The sequence below is a fragment of the Saimiri boliviensis genome, chromosome 4, assembly GCF_048565385.1.
Source record: "Saimiri boliviensis isolate mSaiBol1 chromosome 4, mSaiBol1.pri, whole genome shotgun sequence".
Lineage (NCBI taxonomy): Eukaryota > Metazoa > Chordata > Mammalia > Primates > Cebidae > Saimiri > Saimiri boliviensis.
The window spans coordinates 92,512,542-92,536,868 of record NC_133452.1 but is presented as its reverse complement, the minus strand read 5'-3'; the positions used below and the strand labels follow the sequence as shown (position 1 = coordinate 92,536,868).

Below are 24,327 nucleotides of genomic sequence, written 5' to 3'. Positions count from 1 at the left end.
AAGGCAAACTTGGACCAAACTTGCAATATTAGCTGTCTGCTCTGTTAGAGCACTTTCTACGGGTCAGCTTTTCTGCGTGCATTGCATCCCACCCTCATAACAACCAAACGAAAGTACTGAAGCTCAGGGGGTGTATGGAACTTGGCCAACATAGCCATTCTGTCACAAGGATTAGATTGAACCGTAAAGATGAAAGTCTTTGCTGTTCAAATCCTTAATTTTCTATTATTTCACAATTGTCTTCAAACTGTGAGGATCTTAAATACTGTAGCTTCAAAATTACTTTAAAGATCATTTATTTCATGCTCATCTGTTCTGTAGTGGGCAGATCTATATATATCTACCCCTAAAGTCTAAAGAAGCTGACAGGTTGAAGAAAGAGGCTGACAAGTCCTGTTTCTTAGAAAGAAACATATAATACGGACTTACAAACAGAAGCCATGTCTGAGGGCAAGACGAGATGGTAGATCCTAGCACCATCACCTCTCCAGACCCAGGGCTTATATACCACAGGGAAGTACTATATAGAGCAACTGAAGTCGACTTACTAGGAAAGGGCAAGAATCCTATGTCTTAGCCTAGAATTTGACTAAGGGAAGGATTTATAGTCAAGGTCATTTTGACCTGTGGGCAAGATTTTTGGTAATACTCTTATCCAACGAGCAGTTGATAAAATAGAAATCTTAGAGGCATTTCCAGAACTGAGGTTAATCAGAAGTCAACATGTGGATTAGCATCCAAGATGGAGTCACTTCAGCCTTCATACCACCATTCATTGAATGAATAGTCATGTAGTCCATGCATTGGACTAAAGATACAGAACTACAGAAAACAAAGGTGTGGTCATGTCCTGGTGAAGGTCACAGCCCTGTACGGAGACAGACACATAAACAATTAATTCTAATAGTAGGAGAGCATACAAAAACCACTGCATCTAGAGAATAGGGAGAACTAAATTTTCCTCGAGGGAGCAGAGAATTAGAGATGGTTTCTGAGCACAGACTTAAAGAATAAACCCAAGAGAAACGTTAGGGACAGAGCCTCTTTTTCATTTTGACGGCAATGAGGCACAGGTGAGTGCAAAGTCAAACCAATATTTTAAGATTAATGGTAGGATGGCAAGTTGATTGAGAAGAGGCAAACTGTTAGTCCAGTCAGGAAGCTATTCTGCTAGTTCAGGAATAAGATGGGGGAGAATAAGATGGGGGAGACACCGAGATCCTAAATTAAGACTGTGAGACTAAATAAGAGAAGGTAGAGTGAGAGAGTGGAGAATATTGTGTACAGAGAACATGCAGTTATCAGGTCCTTCTATGTGTTTCCTCCGGGGGTGGAGGATTCATAGAGGAAAAGGGTGAGAGGGTCCAAATTCGAATTTGCTCCCTGATAGCGTAAAACTACCCCACAAAGACTAATTCCTTCATTAGAGGTTTTTCAGGGTTCAAAGGTTCCCTTTTGGCGAGCAAATGCTTTGAGGAGAGTGACTGATGTTTGAGAGGTTATGAATGAGAAGTCAATATAAATTTTCCCAAGTTTTTAGTTCTGCTAAAGCCTCTTTCTGACAGCTTATGAATGAAAATTCTTTGAGTAGCTCTTTTATTATAAGTATACTATTTTTATTTTCATGTTTGCATTAAGTAATCAAGACCCAGTTCTGAAAACAAGTAAAAGTATTCACGTTTTTCTCTTTCCTCATTTTCCCCATTCTCTGTTTTTTTTTTTTTTTTTTTTTCTTCCAACAAATTTGTTCAGAGTCTTCTATGAGTTAAACATGAGCTGGGTCATTTCTGGTCCCAAATTCTAGACATGATGGTCTTGAACCCCTGTTCCCAGCCCTATGGAGTCCAAAACCAACCCAAAGATGGCTGCATTCCCAGGAGGCTTACAGTGTGTTCTCATTCGGATCCCTGGTTTTCCACAGTTTGTGGGTTGATTCATCATCTGGCAAAACTCCCTTCTTCCTGCTTAATAGGGAGTTCAGTCCCTTTCACTTCAAGCATGGGGCATAGGGCTCATTGAAGACAGAGAGGCGCAGAAAAGTGTTTATGTTGCAGCAAGACAAATATCTTCAAATTAAGAAGTCATCCAGCCTTACCACTAACAGCAACTTTTTACTGCCATATTCTCTCACCCGGCACAGTCCACCAGTCATACCACTTTCTTCTCCTCCTCCTCGTGTCATTTCTCCTCCTTTAAATTCTCCTCTTTGTTTTCTGGGAAGGTTTCCAGTTCCCAGCAGCTTCTACTCTCAGATCCGTTGGATACTAAAATGACCCATGAGTCCAACAGAACAGCAGGGGCTCTTTATTTAATAGAATCCAGCTTCTTAGATGGGAATTGATGGTTATAAATAGCTGGTCTCCTTCTTCTCCCTTGTCTACCCATCATTCTCTTCTTTCATTACATGACATCTTCTCTTTAGGAGATTCTATCTCTTGGGAATAGGACCTAATAGAGATTTGTAAAATCTGGTAAATGGACACCAGGAAAGAAGCAACTTGTGTCCAAAGGGACTTGTGGGGGTTAAGAGAAAGTTCTTTTGTCCATTGATCCATCCATCCATCCATCCATCTATCTACCCACCCATCCATTGAAAAAAAGATTCTCTCCTTGGCCAAACTCTACTCAGGTTCTCCTGAACTCTTTTCTCAACTAGGTCAACTTTTGAGCTAGTGTGTTCATCTCTGCATTTTCCAATTTTAGCAAGAATTCTGCAAAGTCATTTTAAGCAGAACTGCCTACTCTTGATATATGATTACCCTCAATATCTAACTGGATTTTCATCCTCCACCATCCCCCAGGTGATGTCTGATATCATGGCCTGCCCTCAGCAAAAATCCTGTTAAGTCAGTTTAGCCAGAATTCTTCCTTATCCTAATGTTTTATCTTTGTAGATTTCCATCCACTGACCTTTCTGCTTCTTAGCTATAAATTCCCAATTTTCCTTGTTGTATTTGGAGTTAAACCCAATTTCTCTGCCCTTCTGCAAGACCCCCTTTATAGAAGCTCTCCTGTATACTTACTATTATAGTCCCACTTGAATAAAGTTCACCTTATTGTTCTTAACAAGTGTCAAAATGAATAAATTTTTTCTTGAACACCAGCCATCCATCCAGCTAACAAACACTGACTGAGAGCTGGCTAAGTGCCAGACACTGCTCTAGCTACTGGGTATATGATCATAAACAAAACAGCAAAGGTCCTGTCCTATCAGAATTTATATTTTAATTGGGGGGGATACAAAGCTTGTTTCATGACTTAAGGGAAGGACAGACATTCTCTGTGCAGGTAAAAGAATCAGGATTCTCCTAATAGAGAGAAGAGAATACATAGAAGCATAGAGGCGAGAAATAGCAAGAATATAACTAAACTGCCAAAAAATTTAGTATAGTTGGCTCATGTGATGTGCAGTAGGAAGGCAAGGATGAGGGAGATGAGGCAGAGCAAGTCATGCCCACAGCTGGGAGTTTGGGTATTACCCCGTCGTGACAGGAAGGTCTGATAATTCATGCAATATCTTTGCCTTCGCTCTTCCTGCCCCCATGCCCTCTCCTTCTTCTATTTCAGTCAGATGTGTACTTGTCATCCCCACCAAATGAGTCAGATGTGATGAGAGCATTAGTTTATTTGAAAAGACATATGTCTACATCATTTGGAGAAAAGGTACCAGACCCACTGTGTACACTCAAATAATGTGATTAGGGCTAGGTTGAAAGCAGAAAACCTCAGCCCCTCCTAATCAGTCCTGCCCGCTTCAGCCCACTCCACTTCTCAGCTTATCTTCTTACCAAGGTTTTACTTCCTTATCTCCCTATTCCTCAACACCTTTTGCCCACCACACACACACATTGCCCATCTTGCAGAGTTATAACTCTCCTGTTCTTGTTATTCGTTGTGGCAAATTACAATATTCACTAGATTTCTGTGATGAAGAAGGGATGCATTTTTAGAATCTCTCTCCTTTTATGTGGGGGAAGTTACTGTAACATGAAACATGATCCAATTCTAATCTCCTCACATCACAGATTCCTGGAATTCCAAAGGCAAGATTTGGACATGAATTGAAAGCCTGTCCTGTCCAAAAGCTTCATTTTAGAATAATCTTAGTCTCAGAGAAAGTTATCTAAAGTTAACAAGATCTGGAGTTGGAAGCAACAGAGGCACATCCTAGTTCCCTTACTCAAGGATGTGTGTGTGTGTGTGTGTGTGTGTGTGTGTATGTGTGTGTGTCTGTGTGTGCGTGCACATGCATGAGTGGAAGAGGCAATGTGTGGTGGCAGGCCTTGCCTAGACAGGAAAGTGAAGAAGATAAGGCTACAATCCCAGCAGCCACATACCGGGACTTTATGGCTACCGGACCACTCCTCAGGCCCTGCATGAGTTGAGACAGCATAGAATCCAGGCCCTCTGGCCACAGCCCCAGCAGCAGGGATCTTTTCCTCTCTGCTTGAGGGTTAAGCTTTGCCATGTTCTTGTTCCTTTCAGTCTCAGCTTTTACCAGTCCTCCTACTTCTGCGGATGCAGAAGGTCAGTAACTTGAAAGAAACCAACTCATGAGTGTTAATAGCTTCCGCTGACTCTCAGTCTCTCTTGATTAAGGTTCCTGCCTTCCAGTTGTTTCTGTGGTTCCTTCAGCTTGTGCCCATTGCTAGCTCTCTTTCCTTCTGTCTATCCTTCACACCCCTGAAGAGGGGAGGGACTAGTTGGTCCATTTAGTTTCATAGTTATTTCTTATGGACAAAATTCTTGTGCCAGATCATCATGAATGCTGCCACCTGGCCTGGGGATCAGTTATCCTGGGGCCCATCTCCCATGACTAGGGTGGCCACAGTCGGCCTTCACTGGAAGGGACGATGAAGATGGCAGGCCCTAACATGTGTCAAACCTCCTCTCCAAGCAGACTGTGTTAGTGACTATTAGTGACTAAGGTGGAGCCTAAATTCAGGCATCCATATGCCTTGTTCAGTGTTCTTCTCGTCGAGGCCTGGCCCACCTGCTCCCTAGTTCTGCGTATCTCTTCTTCACCAGTGTCCTGCCTCTTTGCTCCTCACTCCCATGCAGCTTCCTGTTGCTTCCCCTCTACTGCAGAGCAAGGCCTCCTCTCCCAAACCTTGGTATTATTGAACAGGATCTGCTTAATTAATTATAACTGAGAATGGCTCACTCTATTTCCTTGGGTATTTACATTTTTAATGATACCTTAAGCTGAACAAATTATTCTCTAATGTAGTATTTCAGACTGTGCTAGAAGGAAAGAAAGATTTGGGAGGGAGCACATTTCTCCCGGCTACTCCAATGATCACATAAACAAACAGTCATTTTTAATCTGTGTCAATCAATGCAGTTCTGAACTTTTATTAAATATCTCACTACCAATTCTATTTCTTGATGATGATTGAGAAATTAATGAGTTTTGTTGTGAGCCACACAGAATAGGGATGTTGAGACTGGCACAAATAATCACGTTTTATGCTCTAAAGGAGGCTCAGAAGATACGAAATAAAGGACAGGGAAGTCTTTGTATAAGGGGGAAATGTTTGTAATTTAAGGATTCTTAAACTTTCCATCACCCACCGCACTACCCTGTAAAGCAAAGCTAAGTTGTCATTCATGTATCTGGAATTAGTTCTATATTCTCAGAGAGTCATTCTTTAATCAGTAATTATTACCCTAGTGTCTACTATAGACTGGGTGATATTCAAGAAATGTCAATTAATATCTTATACTGAGTAAGGAGTAGCCATGAAGATATCCATTGCAAATATTTTGATTTTTACATTCATTTTGCATTCATGTTAAATGAAATATAGAATATGTTTGTGTATGTATGTGGGTATGTTTATTAATAGTCTATCTTCAAGTTATATTAGCAAGATTTTTATATAACTAAATGTAAAAAGATGTCATTTTCAAAAGATAGTATTCTAATAACTACATTATATTCAATCATTTCAATAAACATGATCATTCCCCCCTGTTAATATGAGGGTTGTTTTAATAGTTTCACTATTGCAATGATGCTACAATTATCCTTATATGTAAATCATTATTTACATTGATTATTATTCATTAGAATAGATTCCCAGATCTGGAAGTACTGGGCCAAAAAGCATTAAGTTTTTTAAAGTAAGAAAGTTATCTTTGATGTTAGTTTTAAAGACGCTGCAATGGTAGACACAGAAGCAATTCCAGGACCCTCTTTCCAAGTATGGAGAAAAATGCGTTAGTAGTATTGAGTTTTCTCCATCATGGGAAGGAAGTCTGCTTTTAAGAAGTGACTTCCAGCTCACGCCTGTAACCCTGTAATCCCAGCACTCTGGGATGCTGAGGAGGGTGGGTCACTTGAGGTCAGGAGTTCAAGATCAGCCTGGGCAACATGGTGAAACCCTATCTCTACTAAAGATACAAAAATTAGCTGGGCCTAGTGGCACATGCCTGTAATCCCAGCTACTTGGGAGGCTGAGGCATGAGAATGGCTTGAACCAGGAGGTGGAGGTTGCAGTGAGCTGAGATTGTGCCATTGCACTCCAGCCTAGGCAAAAGAGTGAGACTCCAACCCCCCAACCTCAAAAAAAAAAAAAAAAAAAAAAAAAGAAGCAACTTCCATTTTAGCCTCCACTTTTTGTTCAAGAAACATGTAACTGGAGTTTGGGAGTCCTTTAATATCATTAACCACCTGTCACTGGCATGTTAACAGTATTCTCCTGTCAATGGACTCTGTTTACTCTTAGAATAAAATTCCGAGGCCTTTCATGACTTGAAACATCTGTGTAATGTGGCCCTACCAGCCTTTCCAGCCATATTATGACATTCTCCCTTTCTTTACTCTGCAACCATCCTCCTCCTTCAGATCCCCTATTATGCCAACCTCTCTCAAAAGCCTTAGACTAGTCATTTATCTCTGTCTGGAATATTTTCCCCTCATGTTCTTTACATGGTATAGCTCTTTCTTTTCCTACAGAACTCAGGTTCTTCTTTTCTTTTTATTAAAATTTCAATAGCTTTTTCAGAACAGGCTGTGTTTAGTTACCTGAATAAATTCTTGAGTGGTGATTTCAGTGCACCCATCACATGAGCAGTGTAAACTGTACCCAAGGTGTAGTCTTTTAACTCCCACCCCCCCTCACCCTTTCCTCCAAGTCCATTGTATCATTTTTACGCCTTGGGTTCCTCATAGCTTAGCTCCCACTTATAAGTGAGAACATACAATGTTTAGTTTTCCACTCCTGAGTTACTTCACTTAGAATAATAGTCTCCAATTACATCCAGATTGCTGCAAATGCCATTATTTTGTTCATTTTTATGGTTGAGTAGTATTCTATGATATATGCATATACCACAATTTCTTTACCCACTTGATTGATGGGCATGTGAGCTGGTTCCATATTTTTGCAATTGCAAATTGTGCTGCTATAGACACATGCCTGTACAAGTATCCTTTCCATATAGTGACTTCTTTTCCTCTGGGTAGGTACCCAGGAGTAAGATTGCTAGATCAAATAGAAGTTCTACTTTTAGTTCTTTAAGGAGTCTCCACACTGCTTTCCATAGTGGTTGTACTAGTTTACATTCCCACCAGCAGTTATAAAATTGTTCCCTTTTCTAACATCACACACCTGCAGTGGGGTGGGCGGCTAGGGGAGGGATAGCATTAGGAGAAATACCTAATGTAGATGACCAATTGATTGATGCAGCAAACCACCATGGCACATGTGTACCTGAGTAACAAACCTGCCCCTTCTGCACATGTATCCCAGAACTTAAAGTATAATTTAAAAACATAAAAAACATTAAAAAAAATTTAAAAAGACAGAAAAAAGTGTTCCCTTTTCATCACATCCATGCCAACATGTATTATTATTTGATTTTTGGATTATGGTCATCCTTACAGGAGTAAGGTTTGCATTTCCCTGATCATTAGTGATGTTGAGCATTTTTCATACGTTTGCCGGCCATTTGTGTATATATATATATATATATATATATATTTTTTTTTTTTTGCAAATTGTCTATCCATGTCCTTAGCCCACTTTTTTTTTTTTTTTTTTTTTTTTTTTGAGACGGAGTTTCGCTCTTGTTACCCAGGCTGGAGTGCAATGGCGCGATCTCGGCTCACCGCAACCTCTGCCTCCTGGGTTCAGGCAATTCTCCTGCCTCAGCCTCCTGAGTAGCTGGGATTACAGGCACGCACCACCATGCCCAGCTATTTTTTTTTGTATTTTTAGTAGAGACAGGGTTTCACCATGTTGACCAGGATGGTCTCGATCTCTTGACCTTGTGATCCACCCGCCTCGGCCTCCCAAAGTGCTGGGATTACAGGCTTGAGCCACCGCGCCCGGCCCTTAGCCCACTTTTTGATGGGATCGTTCAGTTTTATCTTGGGATTTGTTTGAGTTCCTTGTAGATTCTGGATATAAGTCCTTAGTCAGATTTATGGATTGTGAAGACTTTCTCCCAGAGTAAACATTTGTTTACTCTGCTGATTGCTTCTTTTGTTGTGCAGAAGCTCTTTAGTTTGATTAAGTTCCATCTATTTATCTTTGTTTTTGTTGCATTTCCTTTGGGTTCTAGGTCATGAAGTCTTTGCCTAAACCAACTTCTAGAAAGGTTTTCCCAATGTTATCTTCTAGAATTTTTATGGTTGCGGGTCTTAGATTTAAATCTTTGATTCATCTTGAATTGATTTATGTATAAAGTGAAGGATGAGAATCCAGTTTCATTCTTCTACATGTGGCTTGCCAATTAATTATCCCAGCACCATAAACTCTGAAACCCCTGAAGAGCAACACAGTGATAAGCATGTAGTAGTAGGCACTTCATAACTATTTGTCATTACATTTCTAGTCAGTTTTACCAGTTGCACCACTGGGACAAAACGTTCTATAAGATATTCAATCTAAAGCCAGATTTTGAAGGAAGAAACTTGGCCTTCAGGCACAAGGCTGAAGTTGATCTGCATTGCCTGGTGTGGTAGCTAAACAATGTCCCCCAAAAGACATCCATGTCCTAATTTCCAGAACGTGTGAATATCTCAGAACAAAGTACTGAGGTTTGCTTGGCCAAACAGCCAGTCAACAACCTACCCAAAGTTGGGGTGCCTATGACCTAGGTGTAAAATCCAGAACTCCAATATTTGAGTGCCTGGCTCAGAAGTCTCAACGCAGAAGGTACAGCATCCACCAAAGCCCGAATAAAACCAGTACAAGAACCTTTGTGATTACATTTACAGCCCCCTGGATAACCCAGGATAGTCTCCCCATCTTAAGGCTCTTTACTCAGTTATACTTGCAAAGTCTCCTTGATCATATAAAATCTGATGCTCAACTCAAATCTGGGTATAAATCTGAAATGGACCTCAACATGTGCTCTTTGTTCATGAGTTGGTTGTTAGAGTGTGGCGTAGAGTAACTGAAACAATACAGATGATAGCATCAGCCTTTAGTTTGAATCTGAGATTAGGCATTTACTAACTAGCTGGGTAGCCTTGGACAAGTCATCTAACCTAGCTGAGATGTAATTTTCTTACCTGCAAAATGTCAGTAATATCTACCATGCAAGATAGTTGCAGAGATTAGAAGCTCAACAAATCTAGATTGAAACACGGTTGTGCAAGTGGGTCCCACCTGACACTTAAACCCAGATCTCAGGCAGGCTCTCAGTGCTAAGGCAGAGTTCTTGACATAGGCAGGGCACAGACAGGCTGGGGTGAGATAGAATAATTCATGCTTGAGATAATTCACAAAGCCAATGAATGACAGGAAGGGTTAAATAGGGGTAGGAAAATCTCATCTGGATTTAAAAAATGAATCATGAGGAACATTTGCCCTGATTGTGAAGACTTTGTGTGTGAAGGCTTCTTGGTGATGAAATTCTAAGGCAAAGTGAAAATTGTGCAGCCAGTCCAAAACAAAGAAATCACTTCTAAGTCTGCTAAGGAGCTTGGGGGAAAAGGTCTTGTAAGTACAGGGCTTAACTTCTTAGGGGGGAAGACAGCAAGTGATAAGATAAACACATAAAGACAAAATGTAATGCCAGATAGAGAAAAATGCTGATAAAGGCAAAATAGGAAAGTGGATGGAGAATGACAGGGATTGCTGTTTTAGAAGGGGGACCAGGGATGGCTTTTCTGAAGTGATGGCTCTGAGTGGAGGATACAGGGAAGGAGTGAGAAAAGAGATTGGGGAACAGCATGGAAGTCAGTGTGGCTGGAGCAGAGTAAGCATGGAAGGGAGTGATATATGAAGTTGGAGGGGATTCCAGAGGTTGCACCATAGAGGGGCTTGGAGGACTTCACGTCATTGTTTGGCTGCTTCTTTGATGGAGGAGACAGATGCCCTTCTCACTGTCTCCACAGGAGAGCCATGCTGCATTTAGCAATAGCCTGCTCATGCATCACCTCTGCTGAGAAGCCCTCTGGTATCCCCTAAAGCCATTACTGATAGGCCTCCTGCATTCTTCCCTGGCTTTGGGAGTATGTGATGAAACACCAGGTGTTTTTCTTACACACCCAATATAGAATATTTCACCTCTCTGGTCACCAAAATGTGTGTAGGGATTTTTTTCTCACATACCAAAAGCAATTTTTCCAGTCGACATGGTTAAAGTAAACCAAATAGGAACTGAGAAGGACTTCGGACTTCTATATTTGAGTACTGGTGGATGAACTGTAACCTAGCTTAATCAGGAGACAAGGTTGAAAACCTAACTTAGGAGTATATGCCTGTAACAATAGCTGAGTCTTGGCCAATCCCAGAGGCCATGTTTCAACCACTCATAGACTGCTAAGCATTCAAACTGTGTTCAATTAAGGCAAACACCAACCTGTAACTAATCCGGCTGTTTCCGTATCACACTTCTGATTTCTGTATGTCACTTCCCTTTTTTGTCTGTAAATTTGTTCTGACCACAAGGCATCCTTGGAGTCTCTCTGAATCTACTGTGATTCTGAGGGCTGCCCCATTCACAAATCGTTCATTGCTCAATTTAATTTGGCTGAAGTTTTTCTTTTAACAACACCAACTGGGTGTCCTATAATTTAATTCAATGATGACACTGTGTACCTGGAATTAGAATCAGATTCCATGGATTAAGAGTGCAGTCCCACAAACTGCTCTCCAACTTCAGATGCCCATCACAGGTAGTAGGTCATCTATACTTCTGACAATCCAGTTGTACATCAGAGTTCCTCCTCCTTGAGTTTGATTAATTTGCTGGAGAGGCTTGCAGAACTCAGGGAAATACTTACATCTACCCATTTATTATAAAGGATATTATAAAAGATACAGATGAAGAACCAGATGGAAGAGATCCACAGGGCAAGGCACATGCGAAGGGACACAGAGCTTCCAGGCCCTTTCTGGGCAGAAGCCTCTACCTATTCAGCCACCTAGAAGTGCTCCAAACCATGGTCCTTTTGGATTTTTATGGAAGCTTCATTATCTAGGTATATATATATATATATATATATATATATATATATATATATAGTGGAATGACTAAATCCAGCTAATTAACATGCATGACCTCACATAGCTGTCATTTTTGTGAAGAGAATATATTCACACTCGGCATTTTTCAGGAGTTCTACATATTAGTAACTGCAGTCACTGTGTTGTACAATTCATCTCTTGAACTTATTCCTCCTATCTAAATAAAATTTTATATTATTTACCAACATTCTCCAACCTATCCTCCCCCAACTACCAAGGGCCCTGGTAACTTCTATATCTTTCCACTTCTATAAGATGAACTTTTTTAGATTCCACATATGGGTGAGTTCATGCAGTATTTGTCTTTCTGGGCCTGAGTTATTTACCATAATGTCCTCCAAGTTCATTTATGTTGTTGCAAATGATAAGATTTTCTTTTTTATCACCGAAGAGCTTTCCATTATGTGTATTTACTACATTTTAAAATCCATTTACCCACCGATGGACACTTAGATTGCTTCCATGTCTCGGCTATTGTAAATAATGCTGCAATGAACATGGAAGGGCAGATACCTCTTCAATGTACTGATTTCCTTTTCTTTGGATATGTACCCAGTGGTGGGATTGCTGGGTCATACAGTCATTCTAGTTTTAGTTTTTAATGGAACCTCCATGTTGTTTTCCATAATGGCTGTGCTAATTTATATGCCCACCAGCGGTGTGCAAGGGTTTCCTTTCACCACATCCTGGCCAACACTTGTAATCTTTTGTCTTTTTGATGATAGCCCTTCTAACAGGTGTAAATTGATGTCTCACTGCAGTTTTATTTGCATTTTTCTGATGCTATGTGATGTTAAGTATTTTTTTCATATACCTGTTGGTCATTTGTCTGTATTCTTTTAAGACATGTCTGTTCAAATATTTTGATCATTTTTAAATTGGGTCATTTGTTTTTTTGCTTTTGAGTTGTTTGAGTTCCTTAGATATTTTGAATATAAATCTTTATCAGATGCATAATTTGCAAGTGTTTTCTCCTCTTCTGTAGGTTGTTTCTTTACTCTGTTGATTATTTCCTTGGCTGTGCAGAAGCTTTTTAGCTTGATATATGCCATTTGTCTATTTTTGCTTTTGTTGCCTTTACTTTTGGGGTCACATTCAAAAAGCCATCACTCAGACCAATGTCATGAAAGTTTTCCCCTATGCTTTCTTCTAATAGTAACATAATGTCAGGTCTTACATTTAAGTCTTTCATCCATTTTGAGTCAATTTTTGTATATAATATGAGATAATAATCTAATTTTATTCTTCTCCACGAGGATATTCACTTTTCCCAATACCATTTATTGAAAAGAGTGTTCTTTCCCCTCGTGTGTTCTTGGTGCCTTTGTCAAAAATCAGTTGCCTATAAATACATAGATTTATTTCTGGGCTCTCTATCCTGTTTCATTGGTCTATATGTCTGTTTTTATGCCAATACCAAGCTTTTTTCATTACTATCTCTTTGTAGTGTAATTTTGAAGTCAGGTAGTGTGATGCCTGCAGCTTAGTTCTTTTTGTTCAAGATTGCTTTGGCTATTTTGGATCTTTTGTGGTTTTGTATGAATTTTAGGACTATTTTTTGCTCTTTTAGTGAAGAATGTCCTTGGTATTTTGAGAGGAATTGTATTGAGTTTGTAGAATGTTTTGCATAGTACAGGCATTTTAACAACATTAATTCTTTCAATCCATAGAATATATTTTGATTTATTAATGTATTTTTCAATTTCTTTTATCAAGGTTTTATAGTTTTCAGTGTAGAGATCTTCAATCTCTTTTGTTCAACTATTCATAACTTTTTTTTAGCTATCATAAATGGAATTGTTTTTTTTTTCAGGTAGTTTGCTGTTAGTGTGTACAAATGCTGTATGTTGACTTCATATATTTCAACTTTAATGAATTCATTTATTGGTTTTAACTTTTTAATGGTGTCCTTACATTTTTCTATATATAAGATCATGTCATCTGCAAGTGGGGAAATTTAAGTTCTTCCTTTCTTTTTTTTTTTTTTTTTTTTTTTGAGACGGAGTTTCGCTCTTGTTACCCCAGGCTGGAGTGCAATGGCGCGATCTCGGCTCACCGCAACCTCCGCCTCCTGGGTTCAGGCAATTCTCCTGCCTCAGCCTCCTGAGTAGCTGGGATTACAGGCACACGCCACCATGCCCAGCTAATTTTTTGTATTTTTAGTAGAGACGGGGTTTCACCGTGTTGACCGGGATGGTCTCGATCTCTTGACCTCGTGTTCCATCCGCCTTGGCCTCCCAAAGTGCTGGGATTACAGGCTGAGCCACCGCGCCCGGCCAAGTTCTTCCTTTCTAATTTGGATGCCTTTATTTCTTTCTTTTACTTAATTGCTCTGGCCAGGACCTTCAGTACTAAGCTGAATAGAAATGGCAAGAGTGGGTATCTTTGTCTTATACTGGATCTTAGAGAAAACACTTTCAACTTTTCCCTGCTGAATATAGTGTTAGCTATGGATTTGTCATATATGGCCCTTGTTTTGTTGAGGCACATTCCATCTATACCTAATTTGTTGAGAGTTTTTTTTTTTATCATAAACGGATGTTGACTTTTGTCAAATGACATTTCTGCATCTTTTGAAATGATCATATAGTTTTTGTCCTTCATCCTCTTAATGTGGTGTATCACGTTTGTTGTCTTACATCTGTTGAACTATTCTTGAGTCCCTGGGATGAATCCCATTTGTTCATTACATTTTCATTACTTAATGACTCTGAATCCAGTCTTTTTTTTTTTTTTTTTTTTTTTTTTTTTTTTTTTTTTGAGACGGAGTTTCGCTCTTGTTACCCAGGCTGGAGTGCAATGGCGCGATCTTGGCTCACCGCAACCTCCGCCTCCTGGGTTCAGGCAATTCTCCTGCCTCAGCCTCCTGAGTAGCTGGGATTACAGGCACACGCCACCATGCCCAGCTAATTTTTTGTATTTTTAGTAGAGATGGGGTTTCACCATGTTGACCAGGATGGTCTCGATCTCTTGACCTTGTGATCCACCCGCCTCAGCCTCCCAAAGTGCTGGGATTACAGGCTTGAGCCACCGCGCCCGGCTTTTTTTTTTTTTTATATTGCTAATAACATTGTTTCTCTGTTCATTTGTCAGAGGCTTCAACTGCTGTCTTTACCAATTACCAAAGCTAACAATATTGCTCAAGAGAGTAGCTGTAGTTCCTGTTTACCCATGGGATCTTCTGCAATAACCAACAACCAAGGCAGTTCTCTGTGCATTAGCTGAAGATATGAGCTATGTAAAGCCACAAGACTTGGGTACAAATTTTGTCCCCATCAGTGCCTTACATCTGTCACAAAATCTCTTTAGGTCTCAATTTGCCCATCTACAAAATGGAAATGATGATACTTACAACACATATTGCAAAAATTTGCCGTGTGGGTCAAATGAGATAATGTATATAATGGACTTGTATGGTGCCTGGCACATAGCAAATGTTTCATATATGCTGTGATCGGTAGTACTTCAAATTATAGAGTCCTAAAGCTTTTCCTAGCTCTCATCATAAATGGAGTCAGAAAAAGATAGTAATGAAAAAAGCATGGTATTGGCATAAAAACAGACATATAGACCAATGAAACAGGATAGAGAGCCCAGAAATAAATCCATGTATTTATAGGCAACTGATTTTTGGCAAAGGCACCATTTCTTCATTTGGAGTTAGGAAAAGGGAAAAACTACCCCTTTGTTCTGCAAAATGTCTAATTGAAAGGCAAGGTTCATGATGTCAAAGGAAGCCAAAGAACTCTGTATAACAAAGTAAAACTTTCTTCTCTAGCACATGAAGGTTTTCCATGCAAAATTATTTGGAATTTTCTTGGGACAGATCCCAGAAAGGTTTGGGGAAGTCCTGGATGCTGGGAAGAAGAAAGATGTGAGGAAGAATTCTGTAGAAAGGGCACGCTGGAGAAACACTGTGAGAATTTTCAGGAGAGAGAAGGTTATTTCTTCCAGACTCTCTTTATCAGGCAGATGGTTTTCAGAATAATGGCATCGAATCTAACTTTCTGTGGCGCCCATGGTCTTAACCACTGGACTGCAGAGCCTCCCTCTGCTGTAAATCCAATTTCTTCTTTAAGCTTTCCCTGGTGGTCTCTCAGTTGAAATGAATCCTTACTTCATGTACACTGGTACTGCATTATTTGCATCTCATAAAATACTTAACTATTCAATCATTCTACAAATCTGTATTGCATAATCTTTGTGCCAAGCTCTATACTTGGCATTCATTACAGAACATGATAATAAGAACATATTTATATATATGGCTGTCTTCCCAATATTGTTGCCAGTGCCCAAAGGTTACCTTTATAGACCTTTGTATGGCACACATTGCATAACAAGTCCTCAATAAATGTTGCTGAATTGAATGGAATCAAGAAGAGAAATATCAAAGAGAGAAATATTAAAATTAGTTGGCTTGATAATTTCAACTGCTAGAGATTCCACACAGAGAAAATGGAGTAAACAAAATCACTTAGTAGGAAAATGCAAGGTATTCTCCGGGGACAGTGAGATGTTCATGTTTTCTGCAGCTGAGAGTGGTGGATGTGAGTTTGAAGCTATATTGTGAAGAGCCTTGAATGCTACATTGATAATTTCACACAGTTTTTCAACCAATAGAAAGCCATTGAGGGTTCTTGAGCAAGTGTGATAAATAATCAAGTCTGTTACTTAGGAAGATTAATTTAGTCATGGTGTTCAAGTGTCTTAGAGGAGAGGGACTAGTGAGAAGTAGCCCAGGTATAAAGCTAACTAATTTAGCTAAGCAAAAATTTTAAAAACTTCAATGAGTTTGTTGGTAGAAAGAAATGGAAAGACATATAAAGATACAAAATATCGTTGTTAAAGTACAGGACTTAGCTGTAAAGTAGAGTTAGGAGATATGAAAAAGCAAAGAAAAGGAAGAGTCAGAGCCAGTTCTGGGAACCAGGCCTATGAGTAGGGAAGAAATGTGTTGTCATTAAAACAAACAAACAAATGAAAAAACAAAACATAACAGAAATGGTGATCGCAAAAAGAGCTGTTGATTTATTTAGAGCTGTGGCCTTGTTAACAGGAGAATGGCTTCAGAGATGTTGAGTTTGAGGGCCATTTCTGTACTGAAGAAGTGGCCTTGAGCAAACTGCTAGAAATGAAAATGGGTCTTGACTGCACGACAGAGCCAGAGGTGAAGAGTTGAGAGTTAAAGGAATAGAATCATTGCTGAAACTGTGATAATAAATGCATTACCAAGGAGAAGGCATGGAGAGAAAAGAAAGAGGGCTGAAAAAAAGAGCATCAGGGAATGTCTATATTTTTAGGGAGAAAGAAAACTAAACAAAGAATAAGGCAGAAACAAAGAGAGATCGGAAAATTAGACACATTAAGGTAATGCTACAGTATAAAAGCGAACAGATGGCATTGCATACTCAGGAGGGAAGATGTATTCAGCAGCACAAATGCTGAAGGGTCTGTGGAGCAGGAGCACTGGGGACGTGGCGGGGTGTGGGAGGGCGGAACTGTGGTTTGATGAGAGGAAAACCAAACTCAAGAGAGATAAGAAAACTGACTTGGAAGAAAACAGTTACTTTTTCAAAAAGTTGGTTGCTAAAAAGAAGAGGAAAAACCAAGGAGTAACTTGAAGAGGTTGTAGGGTAAAGTGTAAGGGGTCTTACACTTTGATTTTGTTTACATGTTTATTTATTTATGTATTTGAGGATGAAGATACTTGGACATCGTAGGTATGGGAAAAACCAGAAAAGAGAGCTTTTCAAGATGCAAGGGAAAAAAGATGTACAATTTTAGAGGAGGCAAGACCAGTGAACTCAAGATCAGAGGAAAAAAACATCAGCCTTGGCAAGAAGGACTGGTGCTTCAACCATTAAAACAGAAGTAAAAAAAGAAAAGGAGAGGAATGATAAACACTTAAGAGTTATTTTTTGTTGTTCTTGTTGTTGCTGTTGTTTGGAGGTTTTGTTGTTGTTGTTGATACAGAGTTATGCTCTGTTGCCCAATCTGGAGTGCAGTGGTATAATCTTGGCTCACTGCAACCCCCACCTCCTGGGTTCAAGCAATTCTCATGCCTCAGCCTCTCAAGAAGCTGGGATTACAGGCATGCACCATACCTGGCTAATTTTTGTATTTTTAGTAGAGACAGTGTTTCACCATGTTGTCCAGACTGGCCTTGAACTCCTGGCCTCAAGCAGTTCGCTTACTTCGGGCTCCCAAAGTGAGGTTTACAGGCATGAGCCACCATGACCAGCCTACTTAAACTTGTGAAGAAGGAAGTGGAGGGAGCTTATATTACAGAATCATGATCATCAAGATTATTTGATGAGAGTGAAAGGACCAAGGAGGGTGGGCAGAGGAGTTGACAAAAACAGAAAGAGAGGTTGAGGCAATCACCATGCAGAATGCCATGAGAAGTGAAAGACAAACGCTTGATTGTGGCCAGGCACAGTGGTTCATGCCTGTAATCCCAGCACTTTGGGAGGCTGAGGTGGGTGGATCTCTTGAGGTCAGTTCAAAATAGGCCTGGCCAACATGGTAAAACCCTGTCTCTACTAAAAGCACAAAAATTAGCCAGGTGTGGTGATGCATGCCTATCCCAGCGACTCTGAAGGCTCAGGCAGGAGAATTGCTTGAATCCGGGAGGCAGAGGTTGCATTGAGCTGAGATTGCACCATTGCATTCTAGCCTGGGCAACAGAGTGAGATTCCATCTCAAGGAAAGAAAAAAAAAGATCCTTGATTGTCACTGAGCAGTGAGGACCAATTTGAATTAAATAGCATGGAGTTCTGTTAGTGTAGACAAGACTTAACAAGGCTGAACATTCACAGGTTAAGATTGGAGCAAATAAAGGCAGGATTATGCCAAACTGGATGAACCCTGTAAGATCGGAATCGTAGGCCACAGGGAGAGGACTTGCAGCATGGCTCTGGGGCAAGTGATGTGACAACAGGAGAAGGGATAAGGAACTGGAAAAGCAGAGGGAGGTAGATCAGAAACCATGATAATACACGTCAGGCTCAGCAGGGCTGAAGGACAGAGAAAAGGGCACTGTGTTTGGTTAGATGGGAGACATCTTAGAGTGTCAAACAGCAATGTCATGTCTTCCTTGTTACTGCAGCTTTGCTAATTTTGCTTCATTGGCTCAGAAACTCAACTGTTTTCTTCCCATACAAAATTTCCCCACATTCAAGAATAACCAATTCTGCCTTCCCTAAGTACTCCAACCCTCAATAATCTTTTTTGTCCTTCTATACATGTGTAACTTGGGCCACATATCTCGGTCCTAAATTATGAGTCTGCACTGTATGCTTTCGTGTATGTTAATCTCATCAATCTAGTTTTGTTGAAAGCTTCTGGAAGGCGGAGACCTTGCCTGATATTCTGCTTGTGACTCTGCCTCTTAGCACAGCACTGGGCCAAAGCAAGCCCTCAGTAGCTACTTGGTGATTGAGCAGATGAAAGAGACCAGTCAGAGAGAGATAACAAATAAAAACGTTGGAGATGCCAATGACTTGATAAATCCTGAACTGGACAAACAACTCCTGAACAGAAGCTAATTATGTTCCATGATCCTTCCACACGTCAAATCATCTGCCTGGGCCTCCCACTTCCCAAATAATTCCTTCTTCAATCTACTCTTTTCCTACTTCAAACAGCCCACAATTCCCATAACCAAGAGAAATATGCCACATGATCCAATTAGTATGCTAGCACTTCAGTGACAGAAAAAGTATCATAAAAGATCATTAAGTCCACATTTACCATTTTTCACATGAGGAAGCTTAAAATTCCAAGCAGATACAGTGAAATGAAGTGACATGTCCAAAATCACACCTCTGGTTACTGCCAGAGCCAAGACCAGAAGTCAGACCTCCTGGCTATTACACCTTTTATGACATCACATTGCAACAATTTCTGAGCAAGCAATTGTTCTATCCATCTTAACTCTAAATTCTAATGTGTCTGAAGAAATTTCAAACTTTCCAACCCAATGTTTCTACTCTAACCAGAGTAGTTTATAAAAGACTATCCTTTCAAAAAGGGATTCCAGATAGGAAGTTAATTTATCAACTAAATGCTAAAGGACAAGCCCTGTGCTGGAAATTTTATAGATTTTGTCTCATTTATTCCTCATATCCCCACTATGAGATAGTTTTTGAACTGTCTTACCGGTGAAAAGATGCAAAAAAATTAAGATACTTGCTTAAATTTACACAGTTAATAAGTAGTATAATGAAGATTTGATCCAATATCTCGTGGCTCCTCAAGCTCACTGCCCTTTGAGTAAACTGTTAAAATTTCTTTTACCAAGAGCAGAGAAGGGTAAAGAACAAGGTCTATTTTCACACCAACTCTTGCAATAAGGGAGCAATGATTTAGGATTGGGAGAAAAGTTTACAGCAAAATGAAAACATTACACGTGTGGACTCCTAAGCACGTGGGGAATGGGTATTTCCAGATGAGTTCCCTTTTCCATAGAGCTTTACCTTTTGCAGGTTCTTTCCTAAGAGAAGGGAAATAAATTGCCTCACTGTTCTTGGAAGTGGGACAGAGGTATCTTATCCTCAAGGGATTGGTTATCTTAGTTTTCAAATTATTCCTTTCTTATCATCCAAGAAAGAAGGAAGCTTCTGGAACCACACCTACTTTGTAATTATATCACCATTTGATCTTATCCAAAAGTGTCGTCTTTGTAGCATGTCACCATGGAGATTTGATTAATCTCATGCTCATGCACTTAATCTTGCAATCTGTTGCTGACGGGGTGATGCTCCTTTTTAGGCCAGAGAATAGCAGTTTTGTTTTGAGTAGAGAACGGGTTTCACCATATTGGGCAGACTGGTCTTCCTGACCTCCTCCCAAAGTGCTGGGATTACAGGCGTGAGCCACTGCATCCAGCCTTGCTTAGACATACTTTAAGTTCTTCCCTCTAAGTTCAGCTTCAGCTAATTCCTGCACCTTTTCTATGCTCACACCTTTTCCTGTCAACTTTCTGTCATTCCTTCATACACTGGGTCAGAATGTTGGTCACACAGCAGTCACTTCTCAGAATGTGGACAACTGTTATTTTCATTACGTAGAATGAGTACTTAGATTTTTAAAAAATGAAATTTTACTAGAACTTCCAAAAGTGTGCAGGGTAAGTTAAAAAAAAAATAAGGCGAGATGGTAATTCTGGTGATTTCTTCAGTATCCAGATGTATATATCAGGTTTTTAACAAGAAAGACAGATAAAATAGTTAAAAAAAAAAAAAAAGTAAAATGAAACGATAGAAAATCAGGTTAATTGGAAATATACTAAGGAAGAGTAAAGAATTAGCAATGATTTTTGAAGTTGGAAAACTAGGAAAATTGTACAACATTGGCAGAAGGAAAGTCCAAAGTTAGGATGGAGGGTGGAGACAGTAATTTTTATGGCAACAATGAGACTAGATTAGCTCATTTAGGCTTTACTTTAAATTTAGCTATAATTATGATTTATCAGCCCATATCTTGTCTTTCCTTGGAACTTGGGAAGAAACTTCCTTATGTATCACTGCATTTTTATCCTTTCCCGGGAAACAAACATGTCTAAGTTGCCATATTGAAAATGTGGCAGTGAGTTATTTAATGGTTGCAGCTTTGTTACTTCAAAATGGAAGCCATTTATACATTTCAGCTCAAACTAATGAAATCTCACACTGCATCTAGATTCAGATTACCTATAATCTGTCACTTTATAGAGGGACATGTATTTAAATGTTAGTAGTAAACAGAATTGAGTAAATTTTTTCATCTCTCAAAATGCATATTAAATTTCAACTTGATGTGATTAATGCAACACCAAGAATTCATGAAGTTTAAAAGTGGTCCAAGCACAAGTAGAAGTTTTTTTTTTTTTTTTTTAGTTTTAGGAAGACAGATAATTGAGAAGAACTTCTTATACCTGCATAGTAACCCAGACACTAAACTCAAGTTTAGCCCAGGTCTTTAGGGTAAATCAATCAGATATTACCAAGAAAAATGTGAGTTTGGATGCAAGGAGTAAAATGGACTAAATAAAAATGTATTTGAAACTTCCCCTCCTCTTTAATACCTATGTAACATCTTTAATTAAAAACAAAAACAAAAACAAAAACAAAAAAAAACCAACCTTATAATAGTATTGACCAGTCATTTAAACCTTTGAAGAAAAAGTTGATATTGTTATGCATGAAAACACAGCACGTATCCTTCACTCTTTCAACTTCTGAAAACAGCTAGAGAGTTGCAAGTCCAACCATCATCCTCTCCCCAAAACTCCGTATTTAGTGGTAGTATTTTCTAGAACTTCTTTGAATTTCACTAGAGGTTATATACTGTAGCTATTTTTCCCACTCTAACATTTACAGACAATACTTTACTGACCGATGTTTGAAGTGACAGATTGGAATTAACCCTCATATTAATTTTAGCTTCTTCCAAAGTATGCATAGAACAAAGAATCAAAGGACATGTTAACTAATAAAGGAAATAGTAGGTGCTTTCGACTTAGCAAGTTACCTTCAGAAGCACTGGGTGTTGGATCTTGAAGCTGATAGTTTAAAAAGTGAACTTTTTCTTTTGAAGCAGAAGGGACCAAAGAAGGCTAGGATAAGCTCAGCACCACAGGGCTCCCAACTGAGGGGTGTGGACCAGATGGCTGAAGAGGTAATGTCGATACAGTGTGCCATGTGCTGTCAGTACCTAGATGATGGATAATACGATATCAGAAATGGTGGCCACAGTCAGGAGACTCGTCCTTTCCCCAGGTGAAACAGAGAAAGGGATAACAGGTGGTCCCTCACATTTTTAAGTGTGTGAGATGCCAGCATCCACGAGACAACTCCAGTTCTTCTTCTGAAGCAGAGTGCTACCACTTCTACCATCTATATCCTGATAAGTCCTTTGGAAGTCAACTGAAAAATTTTTAGCATTATTTTTTGGGGGAAGGGTGATTAAAAAAAAAATCTCAGTGATCATTCCAATCAAAACACTTGATTTTTAAATTAGGAAAATGCGTCTTTTGTCACATTTCAAGGAATTCAAAACTTTCTCCAAGGCTAACCACGGACCCAACACCAGTGACTCTGGGTTTGGAATCCAACTTTTAGTTTAAGATTTCCTTAATTGCATTCATAAGCCCAGAGGTTCCCAAACTTTGCCCCATATTAAAATCATCTTGAAAACGTAAAACATAGACAACAACAACAAACCTCAATCCCCAGGCCAGGTCACGTCCTGTTCCAATGAAATCAGAGTCTCCGGAGTTGAGGCCCAGGAATCACCATACATGTTCTCAACTCTCCAGGCGATTCCACAGCGCTGCAAAGTTTGAGAAGCAGCACACAGGCCTCTTTTTCCTGTCAGGCAGTTGATCTAAGTGCTCTACGGTCTATCCACCTTCGCCCTCTGATTTAATCATCGTGTCCGAAACCATCGAGAGGCGTCTGCGGTAGAAATAATTTAGTTGGAATTATCTTGGAAAGAAGAAGTAACGTTAGATCTAAAGCGTGTGATGCTCTCGGCGCTCTTCCTGGGTCCACAGGCGGGTGCAATTTCCGCAGCGAACGCCAGGGGGTACCCTCTCCCTCCCCGCTCTACCCGGAACGCCTTCCCGTTTCCGACCGCACAAAGAGCCCGGCCTCCTCCCGGGTGACATCACAAAGGGCCGGTCCCCCGCCCCTTCGGCGCCACCACGTGTGTCCCCGCGCCCGGTGGCCACCGACTCAGTCCCTCGCCGGCCAGCCTGGGCAGCGGAGGAGGGTGGTTGGCAGCGGCGGGAAGCTTCGCTATGGGAAGTTGCCCCTTCGCGCTCGCGCGCGCAGCCCTCCTCCCCGGTTCTCCGCAGCCGCTGTCTGAGGAGAGCGCCCGGAGGCGCGGGCTGCAGTCGCGGCGGCTTCTCCCCGCCCGGGCGGCCGCGCCGCTGGGCAGGTGCTGAGCGCCCCTAGAGCCTCCTCGCCGCCTCCCTCCTCGGCCCGGCTGCAGCAGTGCACATGGGGTGTTGGAGGTAGATGGGCTCCCGGCCCGGGAGGCGGCGGTGGATGCGGCGCTGGGCAGAAGCAGCCGCCGATTCCAGCTGCCGCGGGGCCGCGCGCCCCGGGCGCCCCTGCGAGTCCCCGGCCCAGCCATGGGGACCTCTGCGAGCAGCAGCGCCGCCCTCGCCTCCGGCAGCCGCTTCGCCCGCCGAGCCGGAGCCACGATGATCGCGGGCTCCCTTCTCCTGGTGAGCGCTGCGGGGTCTGGGGTGGCGCTGAAGGAGCCGCTCTGCCGGCGCGGGGCGGGTCTCCGGGAGGCGCGGGGCCGGGCCGGCTGGGTGGCGGGGACCGAGGGCCTTGTCAGGGAAGGCAGCTCACCGCAGGGCTCCGACCAGGTTATCGGGGGGACTCGCAGGGCTCCGCCGGGGCTCGGGAAAGAAGACGAATTGTTTTCCCTGCAGTCGGGCTTTGCTGGAGGAGGCGCTAGGTGGCCGCCCGGCTTCTGCGCATTTGAGGGCTTTTTCCCCTACTTGGCCTACCTCGCGCCCCCCACACCGGCAGCCACAGCCCCCCGCCCACGGCCACTGCCCCCTCTGCGTGATGTGGGGCCGGGGCCGCGGTGCGGGGCTCCGAGGGCCGGCGGAGGCCGGCGCTTTGTTGCAGCTGCAGTGTCATGTCGGGATGCTGCCGCAGTGGACAGAGTGGTACCGGTGCGCGCCGGACGCCGGACCTCCGGGTGCTGCCGCGCGGAGCTTTCCCCAGCCGGGCGCAAGCCGCCGCCTCCTCCATCCGTTTACCCTCCTCTCGCTTCCCGCTTGGCTCGGGTGGGGTCTCAGGTTTTGCATGCCGAAATAGAACCGTCAGACCCA

The 24,327-nt window shown here is 41.4% G+C and overlaps 1 protein-coding gene and 1 long non-coding RNA gene across 2 annotated transcripts in view; one reads left to right on the top strand and one right to left on the bottom strand.

Annotated features, from left to right (window-relative positions):
* The window catches only part of LOC141584298 (uncharacterized), a 131,007-nt gene extending 107,852 nt beyond the window's left edge, over positions 1-23,155 (bottom strand). The window contains exons 1-2 of the long non-coding RNA XR_012517270.1: positions 22,697-23,155; positions 22,005-22,187 (exon numbers count right to left, since the gene is read on the bottom strand). This is a non-coding gene — a long non-coding RNA (uncharacterized LOC141584298). The remainder of the gene's footprint in view (positions 1-22,004; positions 22,188-22,696) is intronic.
* Positions 23,156-23,209: 54 nt separating this feature from the next.
* TNFRSF21 (TNF receptor superfamily member 21) overlaps positions 23,210-24,327 on the top strand; it is a 72,974-nt gene continuing 71,856 nt past the window's right edge. Inside the window, exon 1 of the mRNA XM_010333979.3 lies at positions 23,210-23,706. Within this exon, the coding sequence (XP_010332281.2) occupies positions 23,611-23,706 (96 nt within the window). The 5' untranslated portion in view covers positions 23,210-23,610. The remainder of the gene's footprint in view (positions 23,707-24,327) is intronic.